Below are 24,207 nucleotides of genomic sequence, written 5' to 3'. Positions count from 1 at the left end.
TTTACTTACCATAGCACGCAAAACACGATGTTATGACACTTTAGTTATTTATATGTTTATTCTTACATTTTAACAAATTCTTATCTCGTATCATTAATGTTTTATTGTTATAGTTAATTAATTTTTGTATTATAAATAAACCACGCGTTGAAGAATGATTAGGGTAAGGTAGTATCAGTCAAAACCATTTAAAAAAATACGATATACCTTAACTCATCTGGCAGTTCACAAACAAAAGGAGTCAAAGGAAAATAGTTGAAGTTGTGAAATGACATCATAGCATTCCCAAAATTACCTTCAGGAAATGGATACATTCGATTTTTCAGACATGAAAAAAGAACGTAAGCAAATTTTTGAGAAAAAAGTATTTATCCAAAAATCATACGAGTCCCAACACTTAGGTCCTAAGTTATCAGTGGTAGTAAACGAAAACACACGTTTCCTACGTTAACTGTTGTAGTGAATATAGAACACTTGTGTCCGATGTTATTAATAGTGATAAACATAAAACACCAGTATCGCATGTTATCTCTGGTGTAAATATGAACTACTTGTATCTTATGTTATCAGTTATGATTACACAAGAAACACTTTTATGTTATCTCATGTGGAAAAAAAACTCTTATGTCTTTTGTTATCAGTTGCAATAAAAATGAAATACTTGCCTCCTATGTAATCTCTTGCGGCAAACATAAAACACTTGTACCCTATGCTAACAGTTGTAGTAAACATAAAACACTTGTTACCTCTGTTATCAGTTGGATAAACATTGCACGATTATGCAATACGTTATTTATTGTGATAAGCCTAAACTACTTCTATCCTATGCTATTAGTTATGATAAACAAAAAAAAACAATTTTATCGTGCCATATTACAAGTATACAGTATTTGTATCTTATGTTATCTTTTGTAGTAAACCTAAATAATTGTGTCATATGTTACATAATGTGGAAAACATAAAACACTTGTGTTCCATGTTAACCCTAGTGGTAAGCATAAAACACTTTTGTTATATGTTATAATTTGCGGTGCAAATAATACAGTTGTATCCTAGGCTAACAGTTGTAATAAACATAGCACATTTATGTTTTACGCTATCTGTTTTGGTAACGTTAAAAAAAACGTTTGCTTTGTTTTAACTGTTGTGCTAAAATAAAACGCTTGCTTACTATATTATTTTTTGTGATAAGTATAATACACTTGTGTCTTATGTCATCACTTGTGGTACATATAAAATGAGTATCTTATTTATATCTTGTGCTAAACAAAAATTATTTGTGGCCCATGTTATTAACTGACAATATAGGATAAAGGTATTTGATGCTTAAGACAAAAGATAACAAAAGGTACAACAGTTTACCACAATTGTTATTACTAGGATACAAGTGTTTTATTTTTACAATCACATATTATTTAGAACACAACTGCTTTACCTTTATCACAACTGTAGTAAAAATGAAATATTTGTATACTTTGTTATGAATTTGAAAAAAAAAAAGAAACATTTGTGCCATATGATGTCGGATGTATTAAGCAAGAAACTTTTGTGTTTTGTGTTCTCAAGGGCTTTATCCAGTTCTTTGAATAGAATAACATAATAATAAAATAACGTACCCACAACTGAAAGTAGAGAATGTGTTCAGTGGCGTCACGTTTCGAATTTTGAGTCTGTCGATCCCCTAACCATTAATCTGGATTAACCTAGCCAATTAACCAGAATGGCCAAATCAGTTACATTTCAACAATTTTTAGGCTTGGTTAAGAAAAATATCTTAACCGCAAATGTATGGCTACCTTTAGTTGAGACTGGGACAAATTCACGTGCTATATATCAGAATGATAACATTAAGATGTATAATTATAAATTCATTCATTGTTATAACATTTATAAATTGTGCCTCATTGGCATTTAACACTTACTCTTGCTATGTTTAAGTGTTACTTCATGTTGCTCACATAAGACATCAGTAAAAACAAGAACTAGAAGTAAACATATAAAAAACAAAAATAAATTTCCAATATTTACGAGACTAAGTGCAGTATTTTAACGTGGTGCCGCCTCGTGGTAAGAAGGAGCAAAAATCAATTTACTGAAAGCTAGCTCAAATACGATTATATAGCATGTAGAATGCTTGATATGCTTTCATGCTGCAATACAGAGACGAAGATGCTGTTCCTGGTTATCCTTTTCCCTATACTCGCACTACACTTGTCGGGGAAATTTCTTTGTGGCCCTCTTCTAGGTAAGTTAAATTCCCAGTAACAGTTCTTGGTTATCATGATGCGAAAATCACGAATCTTCATTCGCCATGAATCATATATTGTACTGCCAGCTCGATAAACAACCTTAAAGCCAGTTACTCTTTGTATCGAACGAAATTATTTTTCTCGTTTCTTTTCTTTATCACAGTCTCTGATGTTCTAGTGTGTTTCTTTCGACCCTACATACAAAATCACTGTATGAGATCATAATTATGCCTACTTTTGTGTACTTGATGAACACATGAACATTTTTGCTTAAACCAACTGATTTCGTCTTTTTTGTTTATAAATAGTTGACATCTATTAAACCCTTTGTGCATCTATATCATTACAGGCATTGTTTTATTTTTGTTGTTGTCTGTTCTGATACATTTTAATTCGCTGTATTTCAGCGACGTATTTTCTATCATTTTGAAAATGTAAGATAATAATACAGTGATGTAGCATAAATTTGGATCAACTTTCTTATTTCGAACTATATAGATATTAATACATTTCATCGTTCAAACAGCTTTTTGATAATTCATTATTATTTTGCTCATTATTTGATGGCTTAAGAAAAAAAAATGTATTGATATAATGAAAATTTATATTATACACGGTAAATTTCATCTACATTTTTTCACATGATTACTTCGTAGCCAGTTATGCTGTAATCACATACATTCAAACCATTTCTAACTAATTTATAAATCCATCTTGCTGCCGCTTGGGTAAAAAACAATTATTCAAAATGCTATGTGTTTTTGTTTTCTTGATTATTGATATGCTACTTTAGCGCCATCTGGTCCTGTATTGATATTATTTTAAAATAAGCATACTCGTTTACAATATATCAATACATTTTTCCTCAAAAAATGTTGTTTTTATTATAATTAATCTACACACATATAACTATATATATATACATACATGTTAAACGTACACCACCAAATATGAAAACCACTAGTGTATCAAAAGAAAAAATTCAAAGCAGGAAAATACTGAATAAAAAAATCAATATAGACTGTCTTGTTTCAGAAAATATATATTAAACAGATAGTTGGTTTTAATTTTTCTTATGGCCAGTTACATTTCACACAATAACAACATTTATAAATTACACTAATTAATATTTAGACGTTACAGATTTTAAGAAGATTCATCCCAAATTGTGTAAAAGTATGCTATAATATTAACACCCGTATGAAAAGCTGTTTTTTACTATACTTATATTACATAAAATGTTTTGCCGTCTTTACAATACATAAAATAGTGTTGCTATCTAAGTTATATAGGAAAAACTCCATGAAATTAAAATTTTCTTGAAGCTTTTGATTGTCAAATATTATTTTTAAAGGGAAGTTACTTTTAATTTTAAATTTTATGCAGTGAACCGCTAGAGTCTAGAGTATCCAACTTTTTAAAAGAAAAATGTTTAAAATATTAAATATTCCCTGATCGTGACATTCGAATGTTATTTATAAGATGCTTTAAATATTTTTAAATGTGTATTCAGATTTGCTTTCACTGTATCAGCGATATAATAAATCATTTAGATTTACACTGTAGTACTGATCAAGAGTCTTAACACTACTATAAGTTTTGCTAAGATTTTTTATATATTTGCTTAAATACAATCTTGACCAATATGTTTGAATATTTTGTACCAAATAAGATCATTATTATTAAGTTTGAATACAGATATGCTTAATGCTGTCAAACTGAGAAATGCATGTTATATAAAACATCTACATATGTAATTCGTATAATGATACAGGTTCTATGGACATCATAAACGGTTTATTAGAACAGAAAACAATTTTATCAGACACCTTTAATTCAACATTTCACCTATCACAACAAAACCTTACTAAAACATATAAATGACAAAATATAACATCTAATTATTATAGATGGGGTCTGTAACCTTATAGCAGTTCATATTAAACATTCAGTACTTGGTTGGTCCTTCTCATACTCTAATAATCTCGGCAAGCGAGGTATGCTGTCGATGAGGTTATTGGTGTGATTCACCGTGATTTAATTCCAACTTGTCATTAGAAGGCACTTCAACTCAGCTACAGTAGCTGGTTTATGGTCGTGGTTAGCGATTTTCCGGCTCAGTTATGCCCAACAGTTCTTAATGAGATTATAATATAGAGACTTTGCTGTCCACAGCAATCTTGTAACGTCCTCCTGGTGGAGATAATCCTGAACAATACGCGCACTGTGGGCAGTGGCATTGTCATCCTGGAACACAAAGTTATTGTGGCAGAAATATCGTCTCCATTTGATGTCTGTAGGAGGCATCATTGACGTTTCCCTGGAGGATATGGAGAGCAGTTTTTCCAACAGGATGAATATAGTTGCCCAAACATGTACTGCATCACCTCTTGTGTGTTCCCTGTGGGAAAAACAGTCTTCCCTCATTTATTCTCCAGGCAAACGACCAACAAGCATTCTAAAAATCAGTTTTAACAAGCCGGAAACAGGACTCATTTAAAAAGATGACATGTCGTCAATGTCCTAACTGTAAGTTGTCATGCTGTCTTTCCCAAGTTGCACGGTGAATGTGGTGAATTCTGGTTAATATCGGTGTGCATAGAGCCCTTCTTGCAAAATAACTTTGTTTGGTCAGTAGTCTGTTCACTGTTCTTCTAGATATTCTGGAATGAATGTGTTCGTGCCATTTCTGTCGTAAGGTGTTGCAAGATATCTTTCGACCTTGACATGTTAACTTGATCAAAACACGGTCATCTCGAGCAGTTATTTTTCGGCGCCTACCAGTAGACTTTCCAGGAACAACGTTTCCTGTAGTCCGACGATGTTTCAAGATTCTGAATACAGTACACTGGGTGTAGCCTACTGTTCTGGCATTGTCCGTTTGCTTCATACCATTTTTGGACACTAGAACAATTTTACGGCCTCTAACTTCTGGGATGACTCTACACCAAGTACAGAGGAATTGTTTGAATAAAGCGTTGATATGTTTTGAAAAAGTGTATACCAAAAGCACACCCTTTTATAGAAAACAGGTGTCTTTGTGTGTTTTGACGAACAAATGCTCAAAACAACTCATACAGACCAGAATAACAACTCGTACATGTTTGTCCGATCATATGCTACCTTCTCTGTTACTACTTTGTCATTTACTCCATAACTACTCCATGCATGTAGACAATAACATCAATATAGAACAATATATAAACATTTTGGCCAAGAATGTATGATTACTTGTTTGTAATCTAATTACTTAAACTCAAATTATTTGTGAAATTACATATAGATACGAGAGTTAAAGCATATCAATCATATTATCTATTCCAATGTGTCTTTATAGTAGAATATTCATTTCTTCCAAGAGTCATCCCATTGTCCATGACTGCTAATTCGAGACCATTTCATGAAACGGCTTAAATGTGTGCTAGCAACACAAGAACTGAGACAAATTAAATATTGGAATAATAAAGATTCAAATTCAATTAACGCAATAAAGTTGAATGGTTTTGAAATAATATGTTTTCTGTTTAAAATTTGTCGTTTTTTATTAACTACATCTTTTCCAGTAATATGGAATTAATATATTAATTAATAAAATATAATATTAATATATTAATAAAATTTCCTAAGGATGTGTCTTTGAAGATAACCTTGAATGACCTCAATATTATGTTAAAAGTTAGACCTAAAACATCTCATTCAATACCACTAAGAATTATTTTCTTGTACCTCTCCATTTCTAATTTATTTACCTCTCAATGTATTTCTGAATTACTCTGTAGAAAACGTAAACTATTTGAAACGAATATAGCGAAATTCTCAAATTATCCTCACATGAATTACGAAAAATTATTAACGTATCAAATTTTATTTGTTTATTAATTAAAAACAGTAATGAATAATGGTATTGTACTGATCTACATGATGTATTACTTTATGTCTTCTATTGACGTTCTCGCTTTCTGTATTCTTCTATTGTGTTTTGTAATTTGGTATTTGACAGGCCAAACCATGATAGTTTTCTGTTTCTAACTGTGGTGAAGATAGGATCTTTCAACCGGCCATTAGTTCTCCCTGGTTGTAAACCTCTTCGTTTGTTTTGTTTGAAGTTTAAGAGACTCAAACGATTTTACGGCATCCCTTTGTTTAAAACGTTTCTATCCACCTTTCGTCTCCAAGTTCGATGTTCACGTTTCACATGAAACTAAAAGGGTAGAGAGCACTAGAGTTCTGAAGAGTATCATTTTGGTTTTTGTTATGATGTTTCTCCATGTGTGTCAGGTTTTTATAGGGACAATAAATATAAACAATAAAATAGGGACAATGTCAACAATAAACAGACATCACACAATCCACTTGTTTTAAAATAATATATTCAAAATAAGTAGTTTATGTGCTGTCCGTTTATTGTTAAAATTTATCGCCAACAAGTGACAGACATCTATTGTAAAGAGTCCGACCCAGTAAAAAAACCTGACATTGGCGAAGCAGCCAGGATACTACAGAGGTAAACGGCGGTAGAAAGAGACGTGAACGACAGCAGAAGTAGGCCTATATACGCACAATTGTAGTGGTGGCGAAAATAGTGTAGATTTTACAATCACGCTATATAACCATGTTAACTAATTTTGATAAATGGATAGAAAGAGGTGAGCGACTTTGGCTAAAAGATGGCGATCTACTAAAGTTTGTTGAACAACAATAAGAAATAGAGTGAGAAGAGAATCAACATAGGAGAGAGGAGGAGAAACGGAAAATAGAAAGAGACAAATTGAAGGAAGAAAAGGAGAGAAAGAAGCGACTAGAAATAGAGAGAGAGAGCAAATATGAAAAAATAAGAAAAGGAAATAGAAAGGGAGAGAATAAGAGCAAAAATAGAAAAAAAAGAAGAAAAGGGGAGAGAGGAGAGACTGGAAATAGATAGAATAAGAGCACAAATTGAAATTGCAAAGCTCATCCAACAGAAAGACAAAAGACCCAAGAATGACAATGCTGTCAAGGCCAGCCAACCCAAGCTTCCAAAATTTGATGGACAGAATGACTACATGGATGCTGTCATGGAAAGATATGAAAGATTTTCCCAAAGTCAAAACTTGGACAAAGGCGACTGAGCAGTCTGTCTTAGCCCACTTCTCACAGGAAAAGGCCTACAAGTATATGCAGACATGACATCAGAAGATACCAAGGACTATGACAAGCTACAAGTGGCATTGCTGAAATACTATGACCTTACTGAGGAAGGTTTTCGCCGGAAATTCAGAGAAGTGAAACCTAACACTGGAGAAACTGTATTTCAGTTAGTAGCATGTCTAGAGCAATACTTCATAAGGTGGACTGACATGAACAAGTGTGAAAATAGTTTTGAAGGACTGACAGATCTACTAATACGTGAACAGTTTATGATCATGTGCTCGTAAAGGAGAGAACACCAAAAGACGTGAATGAGATGATCAAGTCCAAGAATAACCAGTTAAAGTTGAAACCAGGGGTGGCTGACCAGAAACAGGATACCACCAAATGGAACAAGAATTGTATAGACAAAAGGGAGAAAAGATAAAGTGGGGCATGTTGCAGAAAAATGCAAGTCTGTCACCAGCAAACAACAGTAGACATTTCAACATAAGGCAGCTGGAGCTACCCATTAAGATGTTGCTAGCAAGAAACAAGAAAAGTGTGACTGTCACTAGGGATGTTGCTATCATAGGAAACAGAATCAAGATAACTCATCAAATTTACCACATGAAGGTAGTGCTATTTCCATAATTAAACAGTGCACAACTGATGGTTGGCTCAAATTAGCAACAGTGCCAGTGGTGATTGGAGCATACGACAAACATCGAGTGTTGCCAAGACTTCACAACATGCTAGTAGGTGAAGGCTATGTCGGGGACAAAAAAGAGAAGATCCTACAAGACACTCGGTGCAGTAGTGCAGCAGCAAGAGCCAGTCTTGTATCTGGTTACCAAATGACGGGCAAGGTATATTTTCATATGCTGATTTATGGGACAGTGAGAAAGTTTCCCATAGCAAAAATAAAGGTGGACACTCCATATTATATGGGCAACCTTGAGGACATGTGTATGAAGAAACCCCTCTACGACTTGATGATTGGTAATATACCAGGTAGTAGAAGTTTGAAGGAACCAGACAGGAAGGAGACTGGTGAGACATCTGCAGCCACCACAAGAGCTCACACAAAGAATAGTAAGCAAGACATAAAGCCCCTGCAAGTCTCAAAAGGCGATATCCAAATGTAGGTCTACAGGAACTGAATGGATCACAGAAAGAACAACCTTCACAGCAGAAACTTTGGGGAAAGTCGAATACAAGACAAAGGGGAAGGGACTTACAGAACAGAGTAGCATAGGGAAGTGCTGTATTGGAAATATCAAGGTAATTATACTGGGAAGTTAAACAGATCATAGTACCAACAGAATAAGGGACTCAAGTGATGAAACTGTCTCATGAGTCGATTGTGGGAGGACACCTAGGAGCAGAGAAGATGGCAGACAGTATAACCAGAAACTTCCATTGGCCAGGGCTCCTTGGAAATGTAACCAGATTCTGCAGGTCATGTGACATCTGCCAAAGGACAATACCTGGAGGGAAGGTAGCCAAGTTGCCACTGGGTGAGATGCCTCTCATAAAAGATCCTTCAGCAGAGTAGCTGTGGACTTGATCGGGCCACTAGCACCTGTATCTGACAAAGACAAGCAGTACATGCTGACAGTAGTCGCCTATGCAACATGTTACCCAGAAGCCATAGCAATGCCAAAGATAGCGATAGAGAGAGTAACAGAAGACCTTCTGGAAGTGTTCTGCAGAGTAGGCTTCCAAAAAGAAGTCTTGAGTGAAAGGGGGACCCATTTTACCTCAGTACTGATTCAAGAGCTGTGCAGACTCATCAGCACTTAGCAGCTCTTTACCACTTTGTACAACCCTAGATGTAATGGACTTTGTGAGAGTTAGTGAAGTCTTAAATAGCATGCTGAAGACCACGTGACTGGGACAGGTACCTGCAGGCAGTATTATTTACTTACCAAGAAGTCCCACAAGCAAGTACAGGATTTTCACCCTTTGGATTACTGTATGAAAAAACAGTATGAGGTCTTATGTAGATATTGAAAGTGATATGGACAGGAGAAGAAGAGTCAGAAGTGATAAACACATACCAATATGAGTTACACCTCAGAAACTGACTGAAGGAGATCTGTCAACTCGCTCAATAGAGCTTGCATGCAGCTCAAGGCAGTCAGAAACACTTCCATGACAAGAAGACCAAGGATCGACATTTCAAGGTCGGACAGCGGGTCTCGGTTCTACTACCTACAGACAACAAAAAACTCTCCCTGCAGTGGAAAGGACCTTTTGAAGTGCAGTAAGTGGTCAACAAAATGGACTATAAAGTGAAAGTGGAGGGGAAGTCCAAGATTTATCATACCAATTTATTGACTAGGTACTTCAAGAGGGAAGAAGGCCTAACAGGTGCAGCTATTGAGACACAGATGGATATTGCAGGTGTTGTGGTCATAAACATAGAACCAGAAGATGGTGACTTTGTCATAGAAGATAAAGACCGACTAGACTTAACACCACTGAGTGGATATGAGACGTACAAGAACGTCAATATAAGTGAAAAACTGACTGGCAAGCAAAAGAAAGACCTACAGTAAGTAAGTCAGTGAAAGTAAAAGTGAAGTTAGACTGTAAGTGAGTTTAGCTGTAACAGGCGATTTATAAAGTGCGTTTCACAACTTATATTGTAATAACAGAGATAGAGAAAAATAATTCGTCTTGTCAATTTGGGTTCTAAAGTAACTGAACCAGACTTTGTGGATTTTTGAGGTAAAATAGAATTATTTAAAACTCTGGATATACCTGTTGTAACCCACGGGGTAACATAAGTAAATTTAGCACTGATTGTATTGTGATAACAGAACAGAGGAGAATAACTTGTCTTGGCAATGGGCGTCCTAAAGTAACTGAACCCGCCTTTGTGGACTTTGACGAAAAAAAGACAATTATTTAAAGTTCTAGATACAACTATGATAATCAGTAGTATAACTAATGTTTTTGTACATACGTTTGATTTGTTTTGAATATATTATTTTAAAACAAGTCAATGACACCTACTGTAAAGAATCCGGCCCAATAAAAAAACCTGACGATGTAGTTTTCATATTACCCATGCATTCTGTTGCCAGTATAGTTCTGGTTTTCACTGAACTTATGATACTGCAAATAGGACTTCGGTATCCGTGATGGGCAAATCACAAATAGCTCTTTGATGGATTTTCTGTCGTTTGTTATTGTTACACCGAGGTATTTAGATGATGTTGCTTCTTCCAGGTTATGTCATTGGATGATGGTGTTATGTTGCATTCCACTGCCTTAGTTTTCTCAGCGCTAATTTCCATGCTAAATGAAGTGGCTGCACGGTCTAATCTTTGTCGTTTGGTCACTAAGCTCTGTGCTAAACGTAAGTAGCTGGTCTTTCTGACTTCAATGGAGAAATCTTCCAAAGCATCAAACATGATATGATCCAAGTAAGCGTTGAACAAGATGGGTGCTCAAAGACAACTCTTTCGTACGCTCAATGCGTGATTTTGGAGAATTATATGAAGAATTAAGTGTACAAATCAACAACAAATATAGTGCCGTAACATCCGTTTACTGGATGAATTACGAATGTAATGTTCTTACATATTATTCAACTATAATGATCCGACTTTAAAACTACACTACTGTAAGCAATTGGCACTAAATTTAATGCACCTGCCTAGTTAGTATTACATTAATGTCTCCTATTAGTTTTATTATATAATTCTATTTTAAAAAATAGGCTTTTTGTTTATATTCAGTGGGAAGCGTCCAAAGTGTTTATAATAATTTGGAGTAATAAACATCTCACATCTGAAAGACATCTCCAGATGTTAATCTGCTGCTTGAAACATAAAATACATAAATAACGCAATCTACGTCTGAAGACGCGACTGCGTGATATTAAATTCGTAAGTTCGCGACAAGTTATAAATCCCACTTGTCTTTTTAATCTTCACTGTTAATAGACGTGTCGACGTAACAGGTTAATTGAAGTTGTTTATATTGGCGATATAAAGCTTTTCCTGCATTAAGACATAAACTAACCAGTCATGTTCCAGTAGCTCTATTTAAGGACCTGAGGTACAACAATCACCCACATCTACCAGATTTTATTGTTTTTAATACTTTCTTATTGCCAACCTAAGAGCTATAGTAAAGACTACGACGTAACTGCGCGACTTGTACTTTATTCTTGGACAGGACAGTTTGTCAGACTTGTACTTCATTCTTGTCAGGACAGTTCGTCATCCGTCGTTTACTATAGTAAGTGAATTTCTTTTTACTCGGAGAAAGGATAGAGGTAATAATCGAAGATTTATGTAATTTATTAAACAGTTATAAATCAATGACTGCTACGTTAAATACAGATATTATGTATGTATTTACTAAAAGTGAATGTTTTGTATTAGCTTTGAAATAAATTCCATATTTGCCTTCAGAAAGACGTTCCTTCTACCAACTTCAGAACAGTATTATCACTTACATAAATTGGAAAAAGAAATTAAAGCAAGTGGATAGTTTTGTAAATTGAATTCTCGGAATAGGAAATGGATCTATAGATTTTGCTTTTAGTTTTGGCCAAACGTTGATTTTCTGAATAGGTTCGTCAAAAGAATTAAACAAAAGAACCAGTGAATGTTAGGTATAACTCTGATGAACTGATTTGGCTGAAGGGTAAGTAACGATCTGTCTTTCTTCATAGCAGATACTCGTTTGAAAACTTACACCGTTTTATGAACTAACAATAGGCCTAACTTTGCAACTAATGCTTAACAGTTACTTTCTTGCAAATTTTCTTGTACAGGTGGTACTTCTTGTACCTCTAGTACTTTGTTGAAACACAGCTCAATATTCACGAAACTGATGTAACATCCGACTAACAAACTTTCTAACTTAGTAATCAGTCCATCACTGTAACAAACTCATTAATCCATCATAAATTATTCAATTAGATTTACTAACTAGCTCACTTTTTATGTGGCTCAAATCGTTTTCCAAACTTTCAAAAAAGGTTGTAGTTACACCAACTACCAGCCATTAAAACTTCCTCTAGACAAACAATAATACAAACGTCTAAATTATAAAAATATAGCCTACAACAGTAGTTTGATTTGTGACAAAAATACATTCAACTAAGGCGTCTTGACGTCCTTTAGTCAACAAAAAAAGTAACGCTAAGCGAATTTCCAGAAGACTGCGACGTATGGTCTCTTTCTACAAACTCTTCATCCACGATCGATCGATATTAGAGGAAGGGTAAAGAAAGAAGAGGGGTAAGTCGGGAACCACTTGGAATGTCAATATTAGTCAGATGTTCTTAACGAAATAGAAGTTCACACAGTGTAAAACTATATATATTTGACATTCATCATCTGTTGACAGTTTCTTCTTAACGTCACTATTGCTCAACATTTTTGGATTAAATCACTACAAGCAGTACCCATAAAATTGTTTGTATTAATCATATGCACTTAGTTAACTGGAGTGCTTTCTCTATCAGTGTTTTCGGCTTTGAAAACTTGAAGAGAACCAGACAACTATAAATGCAAGTAAAATTCAACATTCTTATATCTGATAATGTACTCGTAAGTTTTGGAACAGCAAGTTAATTTGTTATATATTATTTTATATGGTCAGTATTCAAAATACTTATTAAGTATAATATATATATTGTAATATTATTATTATTATTAATTATAATGCATTATAATTATAACTACGCTAAAACCAAGTTCATATTAATTACGTTTATATTTATAAAGGTTTAATGAGCCAGAAAATGATATTTATGTTAAATATTTTATGAGCTGATCAATGAATTTTTACTGCCTTCGACTTAGATATCGAAATACATGACATAAACATTTACACGTAAATGCAAAGTTTACATTTCAGTTTTGTTACGAATAAATGTTATAGTTGTTGCTACGAGTCAGTGGTTTAATGAAAATTTGTTGTACTTTGAGACTATACCAAGTCGTTACATCTTCTGCTGATTTAAACTTGTGAATTCGTCACCAAGGACAACATTGAAAAATTTTTTTTTTTATTTGAAGATGAAGTAGGTTTAATTTAAATCTAGAATAAATATTAGGGTGCATGGAAAAAGGACAGAAAAACAACATATTATAGTAACCTTAAGACAGACATTAGGATAGTTTCAAACTTGTGTAATTTCAACTAAGAAGCTTAATAAACTCACATTAAGAATAATTAACATAATGATATTACCATTAACATGTACATTTTTAGAACTATGCTTCTAATACTATGAATGCTGTTTATACAGAATGTTTCTTCTGAATAATTACATCTTATTAGGTGGAGGGTCTAGAGTTAGCGTGCCAGGACTGTGAATTCAAGGATTTAATGTTTGCATCCCTTTGTCACAAAAACGCGCTCAACTTTTTGGGGTCTTGAATGCACTATAAAAGTAATGATCAATTCCCACTATTCGGTCGGATAGGAGTATCCCAAGAGTTGGCGATGGGTGCTGTTGACTAGCTACCTCCATCCTAGCCTATAACTTCAAACTTAGGAACGATTAACGACGATAGCCTTTGTGAAGTTTCATGCGAACATTCTAAACCAAACAAACAATATAGTGGAAGATGAATTTTCACGTAACTTGGCGTAACTTCACGTATAAATTGAAAACCGAAAAAGTTTTGTGTGAATTTTTGTACAACAATTTTTGTAAGTACTATATCGAGCTTCTGCTGTCTTTTGAAAACAATTTAAAGTACAGGTATGAATTTTAGGATAATAAATTATACTTTATTACCCAGAAATAACTTTTATAAATATAATTTTAACTTCAACATTAACTGGAACGTATGAAAGTTACAACTATAGATTATCTTAAATAAAACGTTTACGAAAAAAAAAATAATAAAAGCAATAAGTTCAATCGTATCTGTAAAATAACGTAGGTTTTTTTATATACTTAATAACCGAAACACAGGTTTGTGCGTTCAGCTGATGCTTGTAGAGGATACTTTTGAACGTTCCAAACAAAAGACACATGCTAATATAAATATATCAGAACACACCAGAATTTGACAGGAATATCAGTTTCAAAAGAAACCATTATAATGAAAGAAACTTATCAATAGTTATAGCGTTTTGTAAACTTAAATAAACCTTAAGGGTACAATAAATACGGTGGTGTAAGATAAACTATTTTACCACATGGAAATAATAATCACCTCTGCTGTGATTTAGTGATGTTTGGTAAAATTCCTAAAAGAACTCGCATTAAATGATTACTTTAATTGTACAGTTCACCTACATCATTTTATGTTGTTGTAAAGTTTAATGTGTTTTAATATTTAAAATTCAGCTGATCTCTATTTGTAATATATTACATGTGGGATCGTTACCATCATGCGCTTGTAAAATTCTGGTTTATCTTGTAATCTTGTTATAACATTAGTTAGAATTATCCCCGCCCCAGTGATTCAGTGGTAAGTATGGGGGGGGTTATAACGCTAAAAATCAGGTTTAAATACCTGTAGTGGGCACAGAACAGATAACAATGTGTAGCTTTGCGTTACCCCCCCCCCCCCCACACACACACATAGCAAAAACAGATCAATCGATGACGTCTCATTATTTCTTATTGGTATTTAAGATTATATAAAAGTGTGCGGCTGTTTTATCTACAAAGAAAGCATGTGTACTTTAAAAAACCTTCATCGTATAAAGTAGAGGTTTGTTTGAAGTAGATAATATTGCTTACAAAACTACTAATCAAGATAAAGTAAATACAGATATCTAAATGTTCGAGAAGCTAAAGCCACGAACTTCGAGTTCTATCTTAGGTTGATAACATGAAAGAGATAATACTGATGCCTTCTAACTCGTTAGAATGGAAATAGACCAGCTTGTCCTACTTTAAGATGGCCTTTATATAACTGCACCGATACTAAACGTAAATATGGCTGATATAAGCACTAGCTGCGCAAACATCTGTTCTCTTCACCTGTTAGCTCATATGTATTACGATACCACTTAAGTGAGCGGTTTCAGGTAAGACTTTTTTTCCCATTCAACTACGTATACTTGAGCCTAACTGATGTAACAAGCGCAGAAAAATAATTTCGGTTTTATAAAATTATTTTCTTCCTCAATACTTGTTTCTTTCATATCTTTCATCTTAAGGTTTTGATACCTAAGATAGCCCTTTGAAGCTTTGTATTAACCAGTTACCATGACATTTTATTAGTATAATATACGTAAATGATTAAACTAAGTTCACATTAAGCTTCTAACAACCCTCTCTCTTTCTGGGAAGCTTCTCTCGTCTAAGGTTAGGTAAAGGATTGACCAACTATATAACGTGATGATAGCTATTTATAAACACAGAATGTCAAGTACTTCAGATATTAAACGTTTACTTTGTTGTTTTATATCGCATAGTTCTCGTATTGAATTATAACAAAAATCAGAAGTTAATCAGATATGGCTATTAGTGTCCAGTTTTACATTAGTGCTGTTTCTTTTTCTATCGTATAGTTTTCGCTTTGAATAACATACAGAAATGGGAGTTGATCAAATATGGTTAAAATGATTCAGAGTGAAGAAACTAATGTCAGCAAATCAGCAATAGCAGCTCGTCGAATATTGAATAAATAAAACGTTTATGAAATTGCATCTCAAAATATTTTATCATGTCACATACATTTAAAGTGTCTCATGTAATGTAAGTTAAGAAATAAAACACATTTTTACCGTAACCAGCTAAGGATTGTAATTTCATACTCCTTCATTTTTCATCGCCCATGCTAAGTTGAGTGTTAGATCTAGCTCTAAGTCTCGTAGCCTCGTTCCCACTTTCTCACTTGAAGAAAATAAAATGTGGGTGCATACATAAATACACACCTATAAACTTTCTCGGTTAGCTTTAACAATAGCTTATTTTTGTTTGATTCCTTAAAGAGTTATATTACAGAAAAATCTGAAATACTGAAATTTTTGTTCATTATATAAGTTGCTTACTTACCGAATATCTATGAAGTAGGACAGTATAGATTTATTAATAAGTCAAATATAATTAAAATTATTACACCACAGACATAGAGAGATAAAACTAAAAAAATATTTGGCCTCGCTAGTTTAGAACGTTTTATAAATGGTAACTAATATTCTTCTTCTTTACTTATTGTATTATTGTTTACTTAAGTTTTAACATGAAAATAGGACATGAACTATTTTCACTAAAAGTAAAAATAAAAACGCTTTCGTCTAAATTATAAAGCTTCAAATCATACTTAATCTAAAATCAGCCCATAATCTTTTTCATAAAGAACTTTGGGAAGTATACATATAAACACTTTTCAAGAAAAATAATTCTTAGATATTATGCTATTAGCTATTTTATTCGTGATTTTTGTTAAAATAATTGCATAGTTGAGAGTTTTTACATGAAAAGAGTAGGTACAAAAGTATCAAGGTTGTTTTTCCAAAGAAACAAGTTAAACCTATTAGACAATGTGTGTGTGTCTGTGTATGTGTGTTGTTAAGGTACACCGTCACTTTCTTAGTCACAAACGTGGATTAAGCATCGTCAATTCTTAATTAATCCATTTTTATAAAGTAAAAAAGTCATATTTATTATTGCATATCTTAAATTAATTTTTAAACCTGAAATTGAAAATAAATCAAAAAAGGAAGAATAAAATATTAAAAGTAAACCGGTGTAGCGTAAAAAACTCCAAAGAAATTTAGGTATAAAGCTCTCTCTCTCTCTATATATATATATAGAGAGAGAGAGACTGAGATATATACCTATGTGTAAATTTTGTAACAAGCATGCAGAGGAAATAATTTGGCTTATTATAACACTAGGCCATTACCATAACACTAGGCCATTACCATAACACTAGGCCATTACCATATGTAACGTCATGCATTAGTTACGTATGAAACAGCCTAATCATACGCTGTTTAAACAATTTGCATGTAACGTCTTGTATTATTTGGTTATGGATTAGCTCAATCATACGCTGTTTAGACAATATGCATGTAATGTCTTGTATTATTTGGTTATGGATTAGCTCAATCATACACTGTTTAAACAATATGCATGTAATGTCTTGTATTATTTGGTTATGGATTAGCTCAATCATACGCTGTTTAAACAATTTGCATGTAACGTCTTGTATTATTTGGTTATGGATTAGCTCAATCATACGCTGTCTAAACAATATGCATGTAATGTCTTGTATTATTTGGTTATGGATTAGCTCAATCATACGCTGTTTAAACAATATGCATGTAATGTCTTGTATTATTTGGTTATAGAACAACTTAGTCACACTAAGGTTGATAAACATTCTATCAGCATACAACTTGTTATATCACGTAATCTCAGTTTCATATTTTTGTCAGTATGCAACTACAAAGGAAATTAAACTAAGAAAACTGCTTATAATTTCAAGAATTGTTTCGCCATAAATAAGACGTTTCTTGAAGTATAGATATTTTACATCAGATTTTTTTAAATATCAAATCAAGAACTTTATAAGCTTAACTATCTTCTAAGATACAGTAGCAGTTATACTCTCTGCCTCCGAAGAATGAATTAGATTAACTATTGAATCTAAAATCTCAGAGGAAATAAGTTCTATATAACTCTGATTCTCTTAGTTCTTCTTGTAATGTAAAAACAAATTATTTGTTTCGAAGCTAATTTCCGAGGATAAAACTGTCTCTATGTTGACTGACCACTGCTTTCGAAAATCGATTACCAGTGAAAACACTTTCATTCGCTTAGTGTTTTTTAGCACATACTGCAGTTGTTACTATAGCAACGGAAACAGTGCCTACTCAGTTAATGTCTCATTATTAAGAAAACTTGGTTGTGTTTGATGTCTTCGTGTTAAATGAAGCAATCTAGGAACGACACTTGTAGTGCAATAGTAATATCTAATTTCATTTTGTGATTATATTTCCATCTAATGGTGAGATATTTACAATTTCTATAGAAAAATCGCTTGTGTTCTTCATCACCTTATAGAATGGCAATGTTTATGAACTATTTTGTAAAAATTCATTTTGTTATCTATTCCGAGAAATTAGGCTTGTGTCATCAAAATGATAGGAGTTAATCATTATATATTATTAAAATATGATTTAATATATTTCTGATATATTCATCTCTTAATTGCGTCAGTATCTGCATGCATGTTTTTTCTTTCTGAAACAACTATCTTTTTTTATGAAAACAATTTTACTTTGGTAAAAATGAATAAATGTAATTTTGTTTCAGAAAAACCAACCGACGTTAGCCAAGTTCGATCATCTATAATATTGTGATGCAAATACTTCTGTTTAATGTAAGATTAGTATAAGAACTTGTGAGTGGAATTAAAGAAAAATGTAATAATATGTCATCCACACAGTATCTGCTGTATACTACTCTAGCTCCACTCCAGTAAAGGTTGAGAAAGAATTTGGGGATTTGTTATAATTGTTTCCTATATTTACATGTGTAGGATATGAAAGGAATAGACAAAAAATGGCGGCGAAGCGGTGGATGCTGGGGATTATACCCCCCACACACGCACGTACACTTTTCGTGATACAAATATATATAGATAGGCTCATATTAGAAGTTGGAATGAAGGATTGAGCACAGAATATAGTAATAAGTGGAAATGAAATTGACTGAGATATTACACGTGAAGGAGGTGAATATTCAGTTAAATTTATACATATGTGCACATGAACTAAAATACCACTTTTTATTATACGTATTCATAAAAAAGTTACTGTATCTGTTTTTTAATACCGCTAGAGAAGATCATATATTATTGGTCAAGGAAGGAGGTGTATATAGTAAGGTGTTTAGGATCCCATATCGTTGGTCAAACAAAGCGATATGTAGTTTAGTGTAGAAATTCATATATAATTAGTCAAGTAACGGGAATGTAGTTATGTATGGAAGATTATATATCATTGGTCATAGAACGGGGTGTGTAGTTAGGTATGGATGATTAACTATCAACTTAACCAAAGCGGTATATTGTTAGGTATATTGGATCGTGTATTACTGGTCAAGGAAGAAGAAGCATAGTTAGGTAGAAGATCACATATTGTTGGTTAAATAGGGGACAATATAATTAGGAATGTAAGATAACGTATTTTTGATCCAGAATAAGGATATATAATTACTTGCAGTTACTTCCGACGGTTATTATGCATTATATAAAGTAAGGTCATACAATGAATGTCGTAAACATATTCATTTCTTGCTCCTTAACTTATGGTAGCAAGAGGAGTTAGTCAGATAAAAGAGCCTAGAATTAATTATCGCTTCAGCTAAGTAAGAGAGTTATTATATAGAATATATTACATAAGGTAGAATAATAAAGTAATTAAAACTAGTTGTAGTGCTGATCTAGAGATTCGGTCTATAATTAACTACGATAATTAACATGCGATTATCTAGCTATTTCCGTTTAAAGATATTGGCTGTTATTAAAGGTTTGGTTGACTAAGGTTGAAGAAGACTTCACTTATATAGATTTGACCTAAAAGATTATTGATCGATGATGAAGAACGTAGCGAAGTATTAGAGAAATAAAGTAGAAACCTCAGCTTTATAAGAGTATATTTATAAGATAAAAGTTTCAGAGTTATCTAAGTAAAATCATGCACATTCTAGCCAAGATATATCATCTGGATAAGATATAAGTAATACTATTTTGTGTTATATTAGTAAAAGTCTAAAGATTTCGTTGCTCATTAACATTTCGTAAATAGTATCGTCTAATTCTAGTTTTAAAAATCGAACAAAAATTAAAAATCAAGAAAAACATTTATCGAACTGTTTTCACACTATGTGAACAATATGGTGTGCAGTTAGACTCAGTGGTCTTTGAAATATAAAGCAGAAGTTTGTCTGTAACATTATAGTAATAAAATATAATACTATTAATGTATAATGAAATAGAGAATCTTGATGAATTAACATAAAGCTCCAGTGATCATATTGAAGAATGTGTTTGAAGTTAAGCTACACAATGGGCTATCGGTGCTCTGCCCACCACGGTTATCGAAACCCGGTTTCTTGCGTTTTCAGTCCGCAGACATACCGCTGTGCCACTAGGGGGCGGAACTGACGAATTCTAATGATTAGTTCCAGACCTTAGATTAGTAATAATCAAACTCTTTCGGATTCTTTATTGTAAATTTCTCTCACGTAATAGGTATGTTACATTTTAAAATATGTCTTGCAATACTTGACAAGTGAGTATTCTCGTACGTAACAGCACCCCGCTGGGGCAGCGGTTTATGGACCTACAACGCTAAAATCTAGGGCTCGGTTCCCCGCGGTGGACACAGTAGATAACCCAACGTTGCTTTGCTAAGAAAATAAACAAACAAAACACACGTATTAGGTATCTTGGGTTTACGCAACAATTTATGATAATAACATGAGCCGTATTTTCAAGCGGAGTTCACTTAACAGCCTTGTCATTTATATTAATGATTATACCCTGCCAAATAATATACCTACAGTATTGGTGATATACGCTAGTCCTAAGATAATGCATATTGATAAGGTATGCCGTTGTGAAAGTACCATTAAAACGACGTTAAACATTTATTTGCTGGTTGGTGTACGTTCCAAAATGTCGTTAATATTCAAAACATAAAAAAATCGATGAGAAGCTAATTCATTAAAATAGTCTTCTGTATTCAGGAAAGATCTATTTGATAAACTTGTGTTTTATATTAATATTTTTAATAAACTAGAACTATCATGAGTTAACAATCATTATGTGTCGATTCTGAGGCCGTTTTAGCCAATTTAAAAGTTGCGCTAAGTTGAATAGGCGAACAGTTGTTTGATTGTTTTAGCTTCAGTTGAATGTAGTAGTATGAGCCATACGTGGTCTGTGATTAGCTTGTTAGGTCTATGAGCAAGTTTGTTTAATAAACCAAAACTACCACAAGTTAACAATTATTATATAACGATTTTAAGACCGTTTTAAACTATTGGAAAGTTTCAACAAGTTGAATAGTTAGATAGTTGCTTTGATTGTTTTTTGTTCTTTTTTGTTTGTTTGTTTCAGGTGCGTGGCCCGTGGTTAGCTTGCTAGGTCTATGAATCCCAGAGCTCTTAATTCATGTGTTGTAACCCGCAAAAACGAACTTCGCACTTTGAGGTGGGTCGCAACTGTATTGAAAGAGTGACGGTCAAATTCGATTATTCGTTCAGACAAAAATTAGTCTTGTTTTCGATCTATCAGTTCAAAACTAGGGACGGCCATACGAGAACAGCCTTGTTTTGCTTTGCAAGAAAATAAACAATAAATAAACAAAACAGATGTAGTGCATTGCTTACAACGTTAAAATGCATCAAACTGTTTAATAAAACAGGGACATTGTAAATTGGGTGAATATCTATACTTCTTAGACACTTAGTAGTTTTTAACTTCGTTAGTATTTCCTTTAATTTGTTTAGATATGCTTATATAAATCCTCGGCTGCTTCCACAATACATTGTTGTCAGTTTGAAAACGTACATGCCATTAATGTCCAAAATGTGGTTTTGCCTATTATTTCCCCCTATTAAAAAACACATATCAACAAATAATTTTTCACTCGTAAAGCTAGTAGCAAAGAAAAAGTACATGATATCCTGTTCAGCGGAATACTTCGTGAAGTATCTCAGTTGTTTGAGATACCCCCTTCATATAAATATATTATAAAATAGTCATTGTGATTGTCATGTGGAATCACTTACCTTTATATAAAATCTAATAGCTTAATTCTTCACACGGTTAATAAAAACAATAATAAGGCAGATTTATAAAAGGTACCTTTTACCATTTGGCGAATGTCATAAAACCATACGGTTCATAAGGCTTATACTTGTTTAAAATTTCAAGTCATATAAGAGTAACGATACGATTAAGTGGTAGTAACTAAAGGAATAAGTTTAATTCATTCATCCGTTTTTAGTGGAGCTAGTGAGTCTCTTCCGCATTAACTATAATTCCTTGTCTCTTCCCTCTCTACACTGTTTAATGGAGTTTGAAGGTCAGAAGGTGGGGTATTTTGTCACGCGTTTTGTTTTATACTAGCAAAATTCTTCTTGACATTGAACTCACAAGAGGTACTGGAGATTCATTAGTATAAGAAAAATAAATGCATTTTGATGATTTTCCATTACTTTTTAGTACCTTAGCTTGATCGTTATGGTTGTCTGACCTGGAATTGGACTTGATATTATAGTCAATTGCTTGTCAAGAATACGAAAAGAATTAAGTAAGTTTGTTTATGTATATTAATTAGTCATATATTGCCATGCTAAGAAGCAAAACGCGTAATAATTTCAGTAATTATATTTATTTAAATTAATTTTCATTACAAACACTGTTGGAGTCTTTATTGAGTTTTGTGGCATTGCTTTTCTATTTGCTTGATGTGTGGTTTTTTAGTACAGATGTATACACAATGACTTATCTACGCTCTGCCCTCAGCAGAAAATCAGAATTTAGCGTTGTAAGTCTGTAAACTTACCGTTGCCCAACCGGGAGACATTCTGATTTTGTAATGAGATGATAACCATGGTGGTATCAGTAATCTTTTCGTACAATGTTCACAAAAAGCCTGTTTATAGTAATATATTAGACATGTGCCGACATTGCGTATTAGAATACAATATAATAGCAAGTAGTAACAGTTAACTTCAGCTAATTTCGATGAGCAGATCCTGTTACAATATGTATGCTTCTATATCTTTTCTATAAATTATTCCAACATTAAGGAGGTTAAACATTTCCCTATACAACAGCTTCACACAAAAAAACGCAAAAAAAGTATTTACAATTTTTCTGTGACTATTACCACGTGTGAATGAATCACCCAGTATGTAAAAATACGAAGCAACATCTTGTTACTAAGACTGTTTATTAGCACCATTGTTATACTGAACACAATCTGTTTATATTAGTGTTCTGTTGACCCAAATATGATCAGAATAAATAGCCATAGGAGTAGACAAACTGGATAAGTACATTATGTAAGAGGCTTTATTTAGAAGTTGTTTTCCAGTGACACAGCAGTATTTCTGCGGACTTACAACGCTAGAGAGATGGTTTCGATACCCGTGGTGGGCAGAGCACAGACTGCCCATTATGGAGCTTTGTGCTTGCTTAAGTTCAAAACAAACAATTTAGAAGTCTCGGCAAACATATAATGCAATAAACTAGTTTCAAACAAATGTATACACAATGACTTATCTACGCTCTTCCCTCAGCGGAAAATCGCAATTTAGCGTTGTAAGTCTGTAAACTTACCGTTGCCCATCCGGGAGAAATTCTGATTTTGTAATGAGATGATAACCATGGTGGTATGTATATATAGTTTTTTGTGTTACTTTGTGTTTATTACATGAAATAGAATTTGCGAAATAAGGCTATCCATAAAATGGAAATGAACAGTACAACTTCAACAATGTCATATAATGTTTTTAGTAATCTCTTCAAAAACGTTTGCAGCTTTATATTACCCAAATGCAGGCTCAGGTCACTGTACAGTTTCGATGTGGATTTCTATTCTTTACTTGAGTTGTTACGATTACTTATTTCTAGTTTATTTTTGACATTATCTTCACGTTCGCCTCTCTGTATTAAGTTACAGAATGGAATATACAATCAAACCATAAATTTCCGACATATAGTCGACATTTGCATTACCCATTGTTGATATTTGTGATTAAACAAAACCAACTACCCAGCTGTGAAAATCATTAGCACCATATTCTTACTTCTTGCTTCTCATAAAGGTACAAATCAATTAATAAGGCACGAAACTAGTTTGTTTGTTTTGAATTTCGCGC

At 33.1% G+C, this 24,207-nt stretch overlaps 1 protein-coding gene and 1 long non-coding RNA gene across 6 annotated transcripts in view; one reads left to right on the top strand and one right to left on the bottom strand.

Annotated features, from left to right (window-relative positions):
- LOC106456969 (GRAM domain-containing protein 1C-like) overlaps positions 1-24,207 on the top strand; it is a 75,198-nt gene that overhangs the window by 25,756 nt on the left and 25,235 nt on the right. Inside the window, exon 1 of one of the 5 annotated variants that reach the window (XM_022382926.1) lies at positions 2,118-2,245. The exons of 3 other annotated variants lie outside the window; for them this stretch is intronic. In XM_022382926.1, coding sequence (XP_022238634.1) covers positions 2,148-2,245 — 98 coding nt within the window. In that variant the 5' untranslated portion in view covers positions 2,118-2,147. Of the gene's footprint in view, positions 1-2,117; positions 2,246-11,575; positions 11,613-24,207 lie in introns of those variants that run through there. One more of the 5 variants, XM_022382931.1, reaches the window with a different exon arrangement.
- The window catches only part of LOC111085251, a 36,161-nt gene that overhangs the window by 10,908 nt on the left and 1,046 nt on the right, over positions 1-24,207 (bottom strand). The window contains exon 2 of the long non-coding RNA XR_002610078.1: positions 16,083-16,191. This is a non-coding gene — a long non-coding RNA (uncharacterized LOC111085251). The remainder of the gene's footprint in view (positions 1-16,082; positions 16,192-24,207) is intronic.

This window comes from Limulus polyphemus, unplaced genomic scaffold (genome assembly GCF_000517525.1).
Source record: "Limulus polyphemus unplaced genomic scaffold, Limulus_polyphemus-2.1.2 Scaffold13, whole genome shotgun sequence".
Classification (NCBI taxonomy): Eukaryota; Metazoa; Arthropoda; class Merostomata; order Xiphosura; family Limulidae; genus Limulus; species Limulus polyphemus.
This window is presented reverse-complemented; position numbering and strand designations above follow the sequence as displayed.